Source organism: Carya illinoinensis, chromosome 5 (genome assembly GCF_018687715.1).
Source record: "Carya illinoinensis cultivar Pawnee chromosome 5, C.illinoinensisPawnee_v1, whole genome shotgun sequence".
Classification (NCBI taxonomy): Eukaryota; Viridiplantae; Streptophyta; class Magnoliopsida; order Fagales; family Juglandaceae; genus Carya; species Carya illinoinensis.
Window position 1 is genome coordinate 33,387,588 of NC_056756.1, and position 17,998 is coordinate 33,405,585.

Genomic DNA, 17,998 nt, shown 5'->3' on the forward strand with positions numbered 1-17,998 from the left:
TCATTGATCAAACCAAAGATACTATTGTGATTGAGGTATTTGGTCTAGTAGACTGAGATGTTGTAATTCCTGACAATTGAGATGCATTGTAATTTACTATTTTGAAATTTTGAGACTCATTTTCTTTTTTTCTTTTTTTTAAAGAAAATTAACGAGTTTCTAAATACCAATTATCCTAGAATTTTTTTGACTATATATTTACTAATTATAGTAATAAATATTATTTCTTGAATCTAGATGTGATCATACATAATTCGTAGTTATAACTTGTAAGAATGTGCTAATCAGGTGTAACTTATCATTCCGACCAATTCAACCAATTTATAATAACATTTCAAATTTGAGCACTTTCAATAGTATTTTTTTTATCTTATTTTTTAAAATACATCACTAAATTTCATTTTTTCTATTTTATGTAATGGCTTTTATGATATATCATATATCGGTTTATTTATTTTTTTATATCATTTAAATAATATTTTTTTATTTATTTTTAATATTTTATTTTTACCAATAATTTTAACATATCCATATATTTTTTTATATTTGCAATTTTTTTTATACACAATGTAAAAAATTCATTCCTATTCACTTAAAACAAAAATCTATAAGCCAAATAAAAATTGAAAATAAAATTAAAATATTAAAAAATTGGTTTAAAAATATTTTCAAGATATGTTTTAGAAGAAAATGAATATATGTGTTTTAAATGATTAATAATTAAAGAATTTACTTAGATGGTAAAAATCAAAGTAAAAGAAAATGATGGAATAAATGAAATATAAATAATAATAAAAAATTTACAGGGTGAACAGTATATGTTACATATAGTGGATTACTGTAATTAATTATATTTTACAATTCCTTTTATATAATCGGATGAAACTCTTTTTTATTGCAATTTTTTAAATAATTTATATTTTTTATATAATATAAAATCCATTGAGAATTCGAGAGTACTCTGAAAGGCCGGGTAAACTTAATGGGTCGGGCAGTCGAAAATCTAACCGCCCCGAGTGGAAGCCCTGGGCCGTATTAAAAGACCTCCTCAGAAACTTCTACAGCGAAAGAAAAACGTATAAACGGGGAGAGAACAGTGAACTGCGTAGCAACCCTAGGCAATCGAAGATGATCATCCCAGTTCGTTGCTTTACCTGCGGAAAGGTACGCCTATGGTCCTCAATCAATTCAATTTAATTTGAAAAACCTATGTTTATGGCTAAGGAAAATACCGGAGCTTGCAGAATCTTTGACAATAGCTCGTCAACGTTAAATTTGGTCTGTGTTCTGTAGGTGATTGGTAACAAATGGGACACATATCTTGACCTTCTCCAGTCGGATTACTCCGAAGGGTGAGAAGCTCTTTACTGTATCTGTTCATGAATTTTTAGTATTTATTCTGTACATTGGATGTATAATGTGGCCCTGTAATAGGGGTGGGTCCAAAGGGCCTACCTTGGAGAGGTTTCCGACATAAAAATAATAATAATAATAATAATGTGGCCCTGTAATAGTAACCAAAATCGAACTCATTCGTATGCGTCGACTATATGTTGAACGCTAAAAACATCTGTCTATAATGTAGTGTGCTTACTGGAAATTGTTTTTCCTGTGCTTGCTCAATTTTTGTCATGGTATGCTTCGGGCGGTCGGGAAAACGCTCTGTTTTCCGATGATGCTGCTTTTTCACAATGCATTATCTCATTCTTCTTTTCACATCAAAGTTTTCAAATGAGTTCTTGTTCCCAAACGTATGGGTTTAAAGTTTCTGCTTGAATCATGTTTGATCCTATTTGGGCAATGTGTATATGTGAGTTTATAGGGTGGTTATTGTAGAAGTTTTTTTATGACATTGTAAATTACAATTTTTTTTTTTTTTTTTGAAATTTTATGCTCGGGACAATTAGGGAAAATTTTTAGGGGAAAAGGGCCTAAGAGTTTATAAGAATCACATTATAAAAGTGGATTTGAAAGTATATTGTGCATTGCCTGATAGGCTGGTATTCCGTTTTGGTTCTTGGGCATTACAATAAATCTTGACAAAATTTGATATTTGGACCTGCACAACATTACTAGGTGGCTGGTGCTCCAAGGAATGCTTTGTTCAATCAGGCTAGTTAGGGTTGGGTTATGCCCAGAAACATAGTGGAGCTTTTTAACTCATGGAGAGGATTAGGCGGTAGTCCACAAGTCTCAGCAGTGTGGAAAATAATTCCAATATGTCTCGTTTGGGTATCTGGAGGGAAGGAAATTAAATAAATTTTGAGGATCGGGAACAGAGAATAGAATAGCTCAAGTCTTTATTTTTCAAAAATTTTCTTCACTGGACAGCATCCATAGGCTATAATGGGCTCTTTATCCATGACTATCCTGTATCTCGTAATCTTTCTAGCTAGATGTCTTCCTTATACGAATCTTATTGTACACAGGATGCATCATTTGGCATTTTTTATTGAAAACCATTAGCACGCATGGTCAAATTCACATCTAATCTACAGCAACAGCTCTTGGCTTTACCAGCACCCTCCATCTTAATTGTGTGTTGACTTAAGAAAGGCCTTTATGGGCGAACCACCTCATGCTTGGTTTTTCCTGTTAGTTTCTATCAAATTTGAGAACAGGACACTATAAAAAGCTATAAAACATCCCCAATTATACACCAAACAGAGACTGTCCCAAACTATTGTTAAACAATGTTCTATCTGACATGCAGCACATGGTCCTTCATGCGGCATTATGGATAATTGAATTTGTAAAGTGTTTATTAAATTACACATGGATGATCTTCATCCTAACTCATAGATTAGATCCCACCAATTCCTCCCACTGCATACAATACATTGCACTAGCCGCTGGAGTCCAGTTGAAATGTGGTAAACATAATTCGCAGAGAGACATGCTTGATTAGAGTATTCAGTTTTTGGAGCATGACCTTGATGGATTAGGGAGCCTTCTCTCACGTTTGTTCTGAATATAAGCATAACTTGAAGTAATTGTTATTACATGATGATATTGATTTCTGATAACTTTTTTTTTTTTTTTTTTGTGGCAGAGATGCTCTCGATGCCTTGGGGTTGGTCCGTTATTGCTGTAGGCGAATGCTTATGACTCATGTTGACCTCATTGAGAAGCTTCTGAATTACAATAGTATATCTCTTTATTTCTCAACAGTTCAGTTTAGGCAAATACTTAAAAGCTTTATGATTGCTCACGTTTGCACTTTTTTGCAGCTTTGGAGAAGAACGAAAACAGTTGATGAATGGTTTGTAACTTACAAGTGAGGAGTTGGTTCTGCACAATGTCCTGTAAAGTTTTTATCTGACTCTGTTATGTCTGTCCACCCTGTTTTGTTCAGCCAGACACAGGCGGAGAATTATGTTGTTCATTTAGCTTGCATCACGAATTATCTTAGATATGTTTAAGTCATGAACCTACCTTCTAAATGAAAAATTATGTTTGCCACTTGATATGGTTGTGCTTTCTGACAAGTAATTGGATCTTTGACGTGAATTGTGAAATGGAGCCTATATATATATACATATATATACTTACCAAAAAAATATATATATACATATATATCTGCTGTGATCGAAAGAGCATTTTGTTTTATATCAGCCTTGAGGGTTTTTTTCCAAATATTTTGATGAATCTCTGGTCAATTCAAACAATTATACGTTAAGTGTTTATGGGAAGCTGGCACTACTTCTTGTCACTCTAATCGCAAGAATAAAGCCATGTTTTACCAACAGCGTGGGGTTAAATCCAAGACTGAATTTTGGATTTGATTGTTCACCCACAGAATTTAGTCAGATGATAATTCCTTGAAGCAATCAACGTATCGTGATTCATGACCCTTTTTTTTTCATTTTCCAAGGAACGTATACTTGCAAAACAAATGGTCTGAGTTCTTTGGCTGGATGCCAGAGATCACAACTCCCCAATATGGACGCAAAACTTAAGAGATGTATAAAAATTGGACCCGTGATTACTGAATAGGATTTGATTGGTAAGCGCAAATGTTAAAACCTGCGCTGCTGCGCGGTGGCTGTTAGGCAAATGCTGGCCATATGTTTTGGAAACGGCAGTCAAAGTGCAGAGAAAAAGTTGTTAATAATGTGGTCAATAATGGTGGTTTACGTTATGTTAGACGTGTCGTAGACTGCCACTTTATATTGGGCCGGTGCCGGTGGTTGGATAACGACGGCCGTCACATAATAATCCAAGAGTCAAAATGGCATCATCTCATGCATGCTCTTTATATATATCTTGATACAAAGTATTTCTCTTCTGTAGATATATATTAATTAATGACTTCGCATGTGGCGCAAATTAGCCTCAAATTGGAAGACACGTACTGAAAGTAGGTTTGACATGTCAATGCCTAGGCATTCCTTTGATTGGTGAGACCCCTACTACACACCCCCAAACACTAACTAAATAATACACTTCCAACTAAATCAATTTTTATTCAAGGAAACAAAAAATATATAGCTCATCATGTATTCCCTAATTAATGGGAAACTTTAAATATTACAAGATCATGTAATTGACCGAGTCAATATAGCTAGCTAGCCATGGAAATAGGGTCACATGATCAGTGTTGAGTTTGGCTTAATTTCCTGCTCAAAATGCTATTTCAAAGATTTGGCTTGATTGTTACTCTACACTTACTTGACCCTAGTTTGATTGTGGTTCAACCCTAGCCCAAGCGATCTTGACTCAACACTTTGCTCAACAGTCCGCTCGAGCAAAACTTAAGATAGAGAGTTTGCTTGACATCCGCTTGACAATCAGTTCAAGCAAAAAGCCACCTCGTGAGTTTGCTCGATATTCACTCAACGGTCAATTCGAGCAAGTGTCTGCCCTAAACGTTTGCTTAACACTGCTCGAGCAAATGTTCTGAAATCAGAGTTATGCGCCGTTTAGTATAAATACATGTTGTTTTTCATGTATTATTGCGTTTGGATTCATTTTGAGTAGCCAGAACTTAGAGAGAACGCTAATAAGAGAAAGACCTCCTTGTGAGTTCCATTTGTGAGGTTGAGCTCATTTGGGTGTATTAATGGGGCTTTTAGGATTAAGGAAGTATTTTGTTATACCTCTCTTTTTACTCCATTTTTTTTAGTAAATTTCCTTGAAGATCGACTCTGCCATGGACTTAGGGTATGTTCTAACTTGAACCACTTAAATCTTAGTGTCATGTGTGTGATTATCGTTAATTTTTTTGTTTATTCTCACTATTATACTCCAAATTAGCCATTAATAATCAGTTAATTCCAACAATGAGAATACTAGCTATCGGCCAGGTATATATATTATATATAGAGAAATCTTTAATTTGACTTGTTTTTTTTTTTTATATTTTATGATAAGACGTTAAATTACAAGATATTACTTTTTATTATAAAATATATTTAATATATCACGCTAAACTATAAATTTAATTTTTTTACGATCTCAATATTCATATGCAGCTAGCACTGATCTAGTAGATATTATATGTGCATATCTATATATTTATATATTTGTTTAATTAAGTCAGTACTTTAAGTGGTTGAAGGCAAGCTAACTTTCTACTTTGATTAAAGACTAGATGGATCAATCCAAAGCCTCGAATTAATTACTCTGTGCGCTTTAGTCAGCTGGTACAAAAATGCACGACGTGGCAGATATTTGAACACTTAAGGATGTCCACAATCGAATGGTTAAGGATCGACTTTAATTGATTAGGACTTAAAGGGTCTTTTCCTTGCTGCCCAGCTCGATCTTTACATCAAGAGGCTGACCTCTGACTAGTCGTCTGCGCGGCACCAATATTGTTGCCAAGGGGGGACCAGTACTACTGACATATATATTCATTGCACTTCGAAGAATGTAGGTCCCGGGAAAGGGCGGCAAATGGGTGCACTGGCTGCAGGGGCCTAGCTAATGTTGTGGTTCGAGTGGCCATGGGCTTGGCCACCTAGCTAGCTAGGTGTTATAATCTAAACCAAAGTTTTCAATCTCCCCCCCGCCATTTCTTGACCTCTAATCTTTTTGAAGATGAGGTGAATCTATCGTTTGGATGTCTTGTGCTCTTTTGGCCCTTCACTTAGATATCTGTGGATAACAATACTTTTTTCTTTTTTCCTCTACATATAAGCTGCTATGCACGCACCAAATATCTTCGATCGATCTCTACGGCCTTGCGCGCACTTCTTTGCAATATCATTTGTTTGCTTTCTCGATCGTTTCCTTCTGTCCGGCCTTTGTGTTTTTTATCTCTTACCTAATTTCATCGTTTTGTCCACTTATACTCAACAGAAATGTACCTTAACCCTCACTTCTACCCTTGTTTGCATTGCCAACCGCACAGCTACATTAGAATGGTTAGTCACTCTCTCTCTCTCTCTCTCTCTCTCTCTCTCTCTCTCTCTCTCTCTCTCTCTCTCTCTCTCATGGGGTTAATGCGTAGTACATGAGTACTGCGAATGCAATTTGATCAATAAAATTATATGTACACACACATGAAACTTGAAAGGTTGATCAGTACGTAGAATCTTTGCTTTGTCTGTACATCATATATATATATATGTTAGATATACGTACGAATGGGTTTGAGTTCATTCATAAATAGCGAAATGTGGATTTAAGTACATGATCATCTGGAGACTGGTTTTTGCATGGGTAAAAACAGGTTCAACATCTTATAGAAAGATGCCTTCTCCTACACATGAGTAGAGACCAATGCATAAAGGCACTTGCAGAGCACGCAAGCATTAGGCCACTCGTCACACTTACAGGTCCTCTCTCTCTCTCTGAGAAAATTGAACTTATAATTTTACGTGCAAATGCACGTGCACCGAGCTACTGCTTATAATCATGTCCTGCGAATTATTCATGAATGCCTGCAGTGTGGAGGGAGCTACAAAAAGAGAATAAAGACTTCTTTCGAGCATATTTTCATGTCACTTCTTCGAGAACCTTACCGAGTAAGACCCTCATGATCATGTGCTTTTTCATATATCTTGTTGCATGGTTGCATTCATCAATAGATCATAGTCTGAAAACTCTACAAATTTTAGACCAAAGTCTGAGAACTCTACAAATTTTGCGTCTGTTGTGTACTACTTGTGTACTACTTGCGAAGCTTTTTTGCTGGATATATGACTATGACTCGTGTGTGTGTGTGGTAAAATATTATTACGTACATATACTGTAAGAAAGATCAATTACTGCTGATGCTTGATGGGTATTTGGACTTTATCCCTTAATTTATATCAATATTTTTTATTCCATGATCATCATCATGAGTTTAACCCTAGCTTGGTACTTGACGATATTTTCTCATATTGCAATGATATAATCAATATTATTTTACTTTTCAGGTAGATATATTCAAAGGGAACCAAAATTAGCAAGAAGGAGACAATGGCATTAGCTATATATATTAAAGATAAAATGTGGGGGGAGATCATAAGATCGATGATCATAAACTCAGAAGTTTAGAAACGTACATTAATTAATATTATGGGGGTTTGATAAATGAATCCCTAGCTAGCCAGTTAGGATCTCCTCTATTTCACTTGAAATGAGTTAATTCTATCCATCTTGTACGTACAATGCGAAACATAGTGGGACACTTTGTACGTTTTGGCTCTTAAATTCGCGCTTAATATATATCAATACTCTCTTCCATGTATGATTAATGATCAGTTCATAATGTATTGTATGACTCTAATTTTAACTTTCAAGAATAGTTGAACCGCGCGTATCATATCCTTTAATATAGCTAAATATATAATTACAGGAACGTACCTAATTAAACACATTATTAGATAGAATTAATGTGTTAATTTGTTAAACATGGTCTCAGATCATGATGTCTCTAACATGAGTCCCATAGTGCCGTTCTTCATATGATATGAAAAAATATGGTACAAAATTAGGTTGTAAAACTATTTTTATTGTAAATTAAATCTAATGTATTATATATGAAATGATATTGTTTGTAGGTTTATCTTTATAGGATCTCTTTGTAACTAGGGGTATAACAGGTTTGATTTTGGACAAATTTTAGAATTGAACCGATATATACCGATTTTGAAAATCTAAGAATCTCGATACGAACCGATTCATCACTGAAATCAAAACTTTTTATTTTTCCAATTCGGTCCGATCCAATTTGGTTTTTCTGGTTTATCATTTACACATGTGGCACTACATAAATTGAGATTTGAGAGCCATTTTCTCTTATATTTCTTATTCTACATAAGTTTATTATTTACACGTGTGACACTACATAAAATTTCATATTATATTAATTTTATGTTATAAAATTAAAATTTATGTTATAGAAAATGTTATATTAAAAATTTTAAGATGAATTTTTTATTATATCAAATTTTATATTAAAATTTATAACATTATTATTATATCAAATGTTATATTAGTTTAATGTTATAATATTAATAGATATAAATAATAAGATTAAAATTACATGTTATATTAATTAATAATTTAATACATAATATAAATTATATATAATATAAATTATATAAAACATATTTTCTAATTACATGCTTCTAAGTAAAAATTCTCTGCTAATTAGGATATGAAAAAAGACCAATCGATTAATCCTAGATTTTTTTTTTTTTTCACTCAATCAATGAATGGACAACTAGTCTTGTACAGCTTGAAGTGAAAACCTCATTCCCAAGAGCATCTGCCAGACTACCTGTCTTAATTCAGGCATATATTAGTAATCCCAACACCAACCCAGAAGTAGAAACACATACGGCTAGCTTTCTTTTCACGACAGCAGTCTTAACTCTTTAATTTGCAGATCTCTTTTCACTCAAAGGGTGTCACTGCCCATGTGGCCTCGGGGCCTTTTATTTCACCAAAACGCTTTGGATCGACCTGCAAAAATTTTTTTATAGCAGAAAGTCACGCACCACTACTGAAACCATTTCAATGCAGGCTGCAGGTTGGCATCAATTCTACAAAGACGTACGTACAGTAACTAGCTAGGCTTCATGAAACCAGCTTGCCATTATCTATATGTTAGAATTCCCTAAAACTTGTAAGGACGTTGCCTCGTAAATATGATATCTATTTATGGAACCACATGGCAGAAAGTGACCACCACCTTCGTAATATTCAACAAGTTTGGATGCAGAGTACGTACTACGTACGCGGACTCATATTACATATAAATTTAAGATCATCGTGAGATGATCATAAGAACAGCTTGATGCATGCCAACCTCTTTCCAATATGGAGATTAACTGAAAAAAATGGAACCAAAAGCCCTAACCAAAAGAAATATTCCAAACAAAAGTCGGGATTTCATATTGATCAGCAGATTAACTCCATGTATATATATGCATGCATGGTGATCATACCTTCCTCCAAATCATGATAAATAGAAAGCTCAACAAAATGTTCCTAGAAATTAATGGTATACATACGAAACCTTAATTGATGGCGCCCGGTTATATTAAAAGAAATATCTATTTTTAACCTCCAACATGAGATCTGATCATGATGCATGCAGATTGATCATGACATATCATAACCGATTTAATTTGCTCAGAAGAAAAATTTGACCAATATCGGCAGTCATCGTGAATAACGTGGGAAAAAACTGCTGATGGTCATGATATTCGATTAGTTGAAGTGCTCTTTACCTAATGATAGTCCCAACATGTTTTCCTCAAGTACTCTGGCCATAGTGATCTTCATCTCCTTCGGACTGAAACGCAGGGCAATGAGCCCACTGATCAAAATAGTTTAACATGTCCACCAATTAGTTTAAACCCCACATGAAACTCGAATATTGTTTGCATTTTATTTCTTCAGTTTCATCATGTTAAACAATATATAAACCGTAGTTCTTGGTTTTAGAGCATACATTTTTGGCAGCTGTGCTGAAAGCTTCCTTGTGAGCCATGTTTGGATTCTCAGCCTTAAGCCTCTTGATCTCCTCTCTGTTACAATTTAATATTCATTACTCAAAGGCACCATACATATAATATTTGTGCTAAACTAGAGGAGTTAAATTAAAGATGAAAATCTTACTTAATGAAGCGGTTATAGGCTGATGGAGCTCGTTGTCTCTTCTCAGGGGCTGTACAGAATCCATTCCAAATAGAATCTCTTAATTAGTTTTTTATCATTTTCAACTATATAAGAAAAAAAAATAATAATAAAGGGCCTTACGTTTGTTAACAATGTGATTCGAGGAGATTACATCCTCTTCTTCATGGTCAGAAGAGGCCACCATGGATGGGCTGCGCCGGTCCAAGACCTTCTGTGCATCATTTTCCTCTGGATTTGGCTGCAAAGCAGTTCTCACATGTAAATAAGTACTTATATAGACCCTGAGACAACGGATACATAGTCGAAACAATCAAAGAAAGACCGTAGACAGTGCTATATATTGAGGGTACTATGGTACAGACATATCGTTCTTAAAGTTGGATCTAATAATAAAGAAACAGTCACAAGGAATGAAGAACTCAAGCAATCACTAATATATATACCTCTTCATGGTTAAAAGAGGTTAAAAGATGGAGAGGTAAGAAAGAAGCACTGGTCATGTTGACAGAGAGGAGGCTTGTGCAGTGGCCGCATCTCACTGTTACCACCACGGACAAGCTGCTACGAGGCACACTTACCTGCATTATATATGGACAGATGAAAAGAAAGAAAAATGAAAGAGAAAGTGAAAGAAGGCGGAAACTAGAAGAAGTGTATCTATGTATGTACCAGTAAAATGGTCGTGCAGAAACCACACTGCACGTAACATATCTGTTCCGAAAGATCAAAGAGATGATTGAAAACTGATGACATCTTCTATGCTTGGTGGGGTGTGTGTATATGTTTTTGTTTTGTGTGTGTGAGAGAGAGAGAGAGAGAGAGAGAGAGAGAGAGAGAGAGAGAGAGAGAGAGAGAGAGAGAGAGGACCTGAAATTGTTTGCTCCGATGAAACAGGGAGATTTATAGATGTTAGAGGACGCTCACAATGAAATATTATCTTTCTTTCATGATTGTTTATCCTCATGTACAAGACTTTTAATCGTCGTTAATTATTGGTCAAAAGGCAGGTACTTGCATAGAATGACAAGATGGGAAGATCAGTACATATATGTTTAATCATTTCAGAATGTTTTTGGGTCCCTAACCAAATTACACTCACACCCCTGACCTGTTGAAATTCTCGGTCTTGCCATTATTTTTTTTTTATAGAAATTATCAGTGGGAAACTTCTACTTCTGAGGTTGCAGAGGTTCAAATTTCAATGGCAGTAAGTAATTGACTACAGTGCTTGTTTGTTTCATGTGTTGTTGTCTCTTTTAATACTAACCCTCCTTTCTCTCTCATTTCAGCCCTCTCTCTGCATCACATGAAGTGTAACTGCAGAGACTTTTACTATGTTAGAGGGAAGGGAAAGTTTCCAGAAGGGTTCATGCAGAAGGAAAAATGGCATCTTAGGATTTGTCTTTCCTGAAAGAAAGCAAATTTAATTGACAATGAGAAGGGATGACTCCCACTTTCTGTGCTCTCTTTGTTTATGTCACTTCCCATCTCTTTATTTTTTCACTTGTAGCCAGGTTTTTAATGCCAATATCTACATATCATTTTCATTCACAACCACTTTACTGTGTTTTGGACTTTCACCCATGTGCTTGCACATGAGTTCTAGCTCAAGGATCCTCCATGAATCAAGTGTCAAATCTGAGGAAACGAAGTTCAAAATTATTTTTGATTCAAAGAATGTGTCCTTTCAGATGCGTGATTGAAGAAATGCTCCCAATGAAAGGACTGCTCTGAATCTAATATTATCATGTGGATCGATTGAAAAAAAGAGTCAGAAAAATGATATTATTTTACACATGCAACTAGAATGGGCAATCGATTTAGGGAAAAAAAAAAAACCTAGAATGGGCAATCCTGGACCTTATCCTATTATCTAATATATGGAGGACTGATTCTGACAAATATTGAATTTATGAGAAGCCCCTGGAAGAAAATTATTTGAATTGTGATGGTGGATAGGAATCAATACTAAGAGACAATGAAACTTTGTTCTCCCTCTCCCACACCATTACTTTGGATTGGATATCAAATCGAATTGATTTGTGTATATATATATATATATATTTTTAATCACAACTTTCACTCCATTTAGTTGGAATTCCATCGATAAACCGCAAGACATGCGGTGGTGGATGCCACATGTAAAAAAATAAATAAAAAATAAAACAAACATTGAACAGTAATAAAGATTTTATTCTAAATTTAATGAAGAATAAATAATAATCTTTTAAAATATAAACCTTTTTATATGCTGACGTAGAATGCAAATATGAGACAGAGGAAAAGGAAGAATCATAGATACCATTCGAAATAGTGTGGGTACTTGATAATATTAACTTCATTCCTTGTGTTCGTAGAAAGGACAGACGGTTGGCATCTCCCTGACAGGGACGGGAACAGCCTTGGGGCTTACCTGTTACCACACATGTTGGTAGCTTTTCTGACATAGAGACGATTATAAATAAAGGAGGGATGAAATTTAACATGGTTCGGCAATTGCCTACGTTCACAGCTGCTGTTATTTCACTATGAAATAATTTTTACAAAAAAAACTCTCTGCTCACCCATTCTCTTTCTTTCCTGTAAACTCTCCCACACTTTGTCTGCACACACGCAGCACTCTTTGTTTTCTCTCTGCTACACACTCTATCTCCTCACTTCTCTGAACTCTCTCCTATTTATAGGAGAGAGCAGCCTACAACATTTTTCGGTGTAGTATTTTACGAAAGAGTTTGAAGCGTCACTTGCTGCAGACACTGTGCGTGTCTACAAGTGGTGCCTAATATGTTATGGAAAGAAACGGTGCATGTTTCACTGTTCACTATTTTTGTCTCCACTCATAACAACACATACGGTTAAGGCTCTCCACCTATAGTGGATCTTATACCCAATTTAAATACTTACCAAAAAAAATATTAACTTCATTCCTTGAAAGCTAGTGCCACTGAGCCAGTGAAACATACATTACTCATTTTCCCTTCCTCGCTAGTATGATGAGCCCAAGTTATGGCGGCTCCGAATGAAAGAAGAATGGGCATATCAACAAAGGGGATTTCCCAAGGATCTAAAACCTCCATCCCTTAGCTCTATCTCTACTGCAGATGTCAAAGAAAAATGGAAAGCCAAAACAAAAACAAAAAAGGACACAACCTTTAATATACTAAATAGAATATGTCATCATTCTACCATGAACTCTCGCATAGAACATCACACCATCTTACCAACATGGCATGTACAAGAAATATAAGGCCCTAACTAAAAAGTATCGTACCCTTTGAAATGGGTGGACGAAACATTTTTAAAAATCAACAATTTAATTGACGACTTCCTAGTTGACAAAACAGATGGCTAAATAGTGCCTGTGATTCTCTAAGCTAGTTTAGATTTCCAACGCCTTGAGAAATTGATCGAGATACCCCCTGCCGCCGCGTGGGTGGGGGAATATCACTGAATTAAGCAACGCACCAATGTAGTTTTGCGGCCTATGCCTATGGTAATGATACGCATCTTTGCGACGAATGCTTCGAAAGGTGACTGCTGGTCAGTACGTAATAACAGTTAATACTCTAACAAATGGTGTAGAAACACCCCCTTTATCTTGTCCATGCAGCCATCAAGCAGTGGGGGAGGCGTGGATCAAACAGGGCCACCTCAAGGTGGTTTCATGTGGTGATGGAGTGGCTTAATAAGTTAAGTGTGGTATTTTAAAGAACGACGTCCCTATTTGCCTTCCTTCACGTTGAATGAATTGATCTCATCAAAGTTATAAAGTTTAACTTCCAAGCTAGAAGGATTTTGAATTTTGTTTGCACATCGAAGCAGCAGAGTCGAGTTTCTTACGATCTCAAAACCACTTATCACACTCCTTTTTTTTTAAGTAAAAAATATGCCCAATGATGATTTCATAATCCCATACGTGAGGTTGTTTGCACCTTGGACACACTTTCATACTTCTTTCTAATTTTCCTTGTCGTTGATTCTCCCCTCGTATAAATCTGATCCTTTTGTAAATGTTGGCAATGACTTGCGATGTTTTTAAAAAAGTATTATCAGCATAAGCGCAACATTAATGACTTGCTGATATGGTGGACACTGGAAAGACCAGTTACATGAGTTCTATTTCCAGAACCACCAATCTCAATACATCATGCCAATCAGCAAATACCTGTAAATACAACTCCACTCACCTCTTGTTTTTGTAATCTCATTTACTAATTTGTCACCCGACACATACCCTCCCAATCCAGGCAGACCCTAAATTAGGGTTGGCATAACTTGGCTGGAGCATAGAATAGCAACATTACCATCAAATTTCTAGCACTCTCACGCAAGATAATTGAGCTGACCAAATGAGTCCTCTCAGTCAAATACTAATCATTAATATTTTACCTATTAAAGAAGATGCAAAGTTTTTTTAAGTAAAGAAGATGCAAGGTTTTACACAATAGAATACATAAAACCCTAAAGATACTCATTGCCTTGAAGCATAAAAGATATGCCACTTACTCAGCAACCCACGACAGATTATAATGAGAAAGGCATTTAAATACTATAAGTAGGAAGAAGGATATCGGCAAATACCTAGCCCAAAATCAAAGGGGTTAAGTGCAAGGACAACCTCATTCATTTCTTTGTAATTTAAAGTATGCATGGGGGAGGAGAAGAAATTTCATCTGGTTAGATGGAAGATAGTTTGTGCTCCAGTTGTACATAGGGGGTTGGGAGTGTGCAACTTGAGAACTCTTAACAAACCTTTACTGGGGAAATGGCTATGGAGATATCACTCGGAGGGGGGATCATTGTGGAAGGAAGTTATCGACGCTAGATAAGGAGCTGCATGGGGTGGTTGGTGCTATCACAAAGTGAGAGAAGGGTATGGTGTGGGTTTATGGAAGTTTAAAAAGAGTGGGTGGTCATGCTTTGAGAACCATATTAGTTTTGTAGCCGGAAAGGGCAATCGAGTCAGTTGGAGGGATGTGTGGTGCAAAGATCATGCTTTGGAAAAAGCTTTTGCGGTTCTCAATCGTATTGCTACTAATAGGGAGGCTTCAGTGGCAGGTATGCGGCTACTCTCTCATGGTTCTCATTAGTGGAATATTCTCTTTAACAGGAATTTTTTATTTTTTATTTTTTTTTATATATATAAGTATTCTCTTTAACAAGGATTTTCACGATTGGGAATTATCTATTGTATCATATTTTTTCAGTCTCCTATACTCCATGGGGACCCCTCTGACTCAGTGTGATCGATTGAAGTGAAGGTCTAATAACCACAAGAAATGAATTGGTAAGGTGTACTATAAAATTTTGTCAACACATGATCATCCTCCATTCCCTTGGAAGAACATTTGGAGGGCATGTGTTCCTTCCAAAGTAGCCTTCTTTGTATGGAACACCGCCCTTGGAAAGATCTTGACCACTGACAATCTAAGGAAGAGGGGTTATGTAGTGATGGATTGGTGTTACTTATGTAAAAAGAATGGAGAATCTATGGATCACTTCTTACTGTATTGTGAGGTAACAAGTGAGTTGTGGGATGAGATCTTTCAAAGGATTGATGTTGCTTGGGTTATGCCTTCGAGAGTGGTGGATTTGTTGGGTTGTTGGAGGAAGATGCAAAGTTGTCATCACGTGGCAGCAGTGTGGAAGATGATCTCGTTGTGTATTATGTAGTGTAACAAGGGAGTTGTGGGATGAGATCTTTCAAATGGTTGATGTTGCTTGGGTTATGCGTTCAAAGGTGGTGGATTTGTTAGGTTGTTGGAGGAAGATGCAAAGTTGTCATCACGTGGCAGCAGTGTGGAAGATGATCTCGTTGTGTATTATGTGGTGTATTTGGTCGGAAATGAATGTGCATTGCTTTAAAGACAAGGAACGCTCTATGTCGGAGCTGAAGAACTTTTTTCTTCACACTTTACTACTTTGGTTTTCCGCTATTGTACTAAACGAGGACAATGTTCATGATTTCTTATCTTTAATTCATCACTCTTAGAATGTATTTAAGTGTTCTTATGTATACTTCCTATGTACACGGGTTATACCTATTTCATTCAGATCAATAATATTTATCTCTTACTTATAAAAAAAAAATACCTAGACCAACTTACTATGTCAGAAAGAGACCTAGAACAATTCTAACAATCGTACTAAATTGCTATGTAATAGCAATTGCTCGTTTATTAATTCAACGCAAGATTTTCAATGCCTGTTCCATGTGTTAATTTTACTCTCTTTGAAGTTTTAATACAGACCCATATGACACATGCGCGCTTTTAGGGATTCATACTGGCCATTTTTATGCATACAAAATTAACACTTCCATGTATTTTGCTACTATAAACGAACAGAAAAACCACATAACCATAAGAAACCGAGAACCAATTAAATACCCAAGATAGGAAAAATAACAATGCATTAGACAAACAAATACAAATTGCAGAGAATCAACTAGAAACTAACCGAAAAGCATGCAAGATGTAATCCCAAGAGCACAATCAATCAAAATTAAGACGAATATAAATCGATAATCATCTCCAATTCAAGGAAATTAGGCAACAAAAACCCTAGCAGTTCAGATCCAAAGCAGTATTCGCTATTTAGAATATAAATAACGCCGCAGAAATAGAGAGTGTCACTAACATCTAATAGCAGAATCTAATCACCACCAGCCTTCTGGTAAACATAGGTCAAGCCACACTTGCCGCAATAGTGGCGGTCAAAGTGGTTGGCCATGAAGGTTCCTGCTCCGCACTCAGAGTTGGGGCATTCTTTGCGGAGCCTCTGTACCTTGCCGGAGTCATCGACCTTGTAAAACTGGAGCACGGCGAGTTTGACCTTCTTCTTCTTGTGCTTGATCTTCTTCGGCTTGGTGTAGGTCTTCTTCTTCCTCTTTTTGGCGCCACCCCTGAGCCTGAGGACAAGGTGGAGCGTCGACTCCTTCTGGATATTGTAGTCGGCTAGGGTCCGGCCGTCCTCGAGCTGCTTGCCGGCGAAGATGAGACGCTGCTGGTCCGGTGGGATGCCCTCCTTGTCCTGGATCTTGGCCTTAACATTGTCGATGGTGTCGGAGGACTCGACCTCGAGAGTGATAGTCTTCCCGGTTAGGGTTTTGACAAAGATCTGCATGGTTTCCGGTGGTCCCGCGCACAGAAGGGCTGCGCGGCCTGGTGGATAAGGAAGGAGTAGGAGGCTAAAAGTATGCAAAGAGGAAACGAGGGGATCTTATAGTAGGGAGGGGGACGCTAGGTTTTTGTGCGGGTGACGGCTGCAGTGTGGTTTTTTGGAGTAATTTTCTACGTTTATTTTGAAAACTGATAATTATGCAACAAAAATGGGTCTGCTTGAGTACTGAAAACTTTTAGATGAAAATTTTAAATTTTAAGATTAAATATTAAAATATTATATTTTAATATTATTATTATTTTATAATTTAAAAAAATTTGAATTATTTATTATATTTTATATGAAGATTTAGAAAAGTTATAATGATAAGATGATAATTTTGTGTTTAAAATAAAAATTTTCAATGGTCAAACAGTAACTAAAACTACTACTATTAAATAATTTTTATATGAGAATTTTGTTAACAGAACGTTAGTGGGGGTTTTTCAAATTTACTGTTTGATTATTTAATTTTTTTTATTTAATAGTTAAGGAATTAACTATTAGTAAAGTTTTATATTTTTTTTAATAATTGTTCTTATTTAGTTATATAGTACAGATGAGATGAAATGAAATATTTTATTGAGAGTTGAATAAAATATTATTATAATATAATTTTATAATATTAGTTTTGATTTTATATTTGAAAAAATTAAATTTTTTATTATATTTAATATGAAAATTTGAAAGAGTTGTAATGATCAGATGGAATAATTTGGTTTTAAATAAACTGGGCATGGCTGGATAGCCCGCT

General features: G+C 35.7%; 4 protein-coding genes and 1 pseudogene across 10 annotated transcripts; 3 read left to right on the forward strand and 2 right to left on the reverse strand.

Moving 5' to 3' along the window:
* Positions 1-1,005: 1,005 nt before the first annotated feature.
* On the forward strand, positions 1,006-3,467 carry LOC122309129 (DNA-directed RNA polymerases I, II, and III subunit RPABC5). The gene is made up of 4 exons (XM_043122492.1): positions 1,006-1,164; positions 1,294-1,352; positions 3,053-3,147; positions 3,231-3,467. The coding sequence occupies exons 1-4, from the start codon at positions 1,129-1,131 to the stop codon at positions 3,254-3,256; spliced, it is 216 nt and encodes a 71-aa protein (XP_042978426.1). The 5' UTR covers positions 1,006-1,128; the 3' UTR covers positions 3,257-3,467.
* Positions 3,468-5,896: 2,429 nt separating this feature from the next.
* On the forward strand, positions 5,897-9,105 carry LOC122310524. 3 transcript variants are annotated; one of them, XM_043124475.1, is made up of 4 exons: positions 5,906-6,368; positions 6,677-6,782; positions 6,894-6,971; positions 8,962-9,105. In XM_043124475.1, exons 1-4 carry the CDS (start codon positions 6,306-6,308, stop codon positions 9,006-9,008), a joined length of 294 nt encoding a protein of 97 aa, XP_042980409.1. In that variant the 5' UTR covers positions 5,906-6,305; the 3' UTR covers positions 9,009-9,105. The 3 variants fall into 3 exon arrangements, with proteins under 3 accessions (XP_042980406.1, XP_042980409.1, XP_042980408.1); XM_043124474.1 differs by lacking the exon at positions 8,962-9,105 and adding an exon at positions 7,368-7,681 and having other exon boundaries at positions 5,926-6,368; XM_043124472.1 differs by lacking the exon at positions 8,962-9,105 and having other exon boundaries at positions 5,897-6,368; positions 6,894-7,681.
* LOC122310523 (axial regulator YABBY 4) lies at positions 8,476-16,405 on the reverse strand. Of its 5 annotated transcripts, none has more exons than XM_043124469.1 (8): positions 12,988-16,405; positions 10,753-12,496; positions 10,527-10,661; positions 10,204-10,321; positions 10,063-10,111; positions 9,896-9,971; positions 9,672-9,760; positions 8,476-8,901 (listed from the first exon to the last, which is right to left on the reverse strand). In XM_043124469.1, exons 2-7 carry the CDS (start codon positions 10,834-10,836, stop codon positions 9,698-9,700), a joined length of 525 nt encoding a protein of 174 aa, XP_042980403.1. In that variant the 5' UTR covers positions 10,837-12,496; positions 12,988-16,405; the 3' UTR covers positions 8,476-8,901; positions 9,672-9,697. The 5 variants fall into 5 exon arrangements, with proteins under 5 accessions (XP_042980403.1, XP_042980402.1, XP_042980404.1 ...); XM_043124468.1 differs by having other exon boundaries at positions 10,753-12,778; XM_043124470.1 differs by having other exon boundaries at positions 10,753-10,794; positions 12,386-16,405.
* On the forward strand, positions 12,431-12,525 carry LOC122312135 (annotated as a pseudogene).
* Positions 16,406-16,560: 155 nt separating the features above from the next.
* LOC122310525 (ubiquitin-40S ribosomal protein S27a-like) lies at positions 16,561-17,341 on the reverse strand. The gene has a single exon (XM_043124476.1). It carries the CDS (start codon positions 17,206-17,208, stop codon positions 16,738-16,740), a length of 471 nt encoding a protein of 156 aa, XP_042980410.1. The 5' UTR covers positions 17,209-17,341; the 3' UTR covers positions 16,561-16,737.
* Between the last annotated feature and the right edge of the window lie 657 nt (positions 17,342-17,998).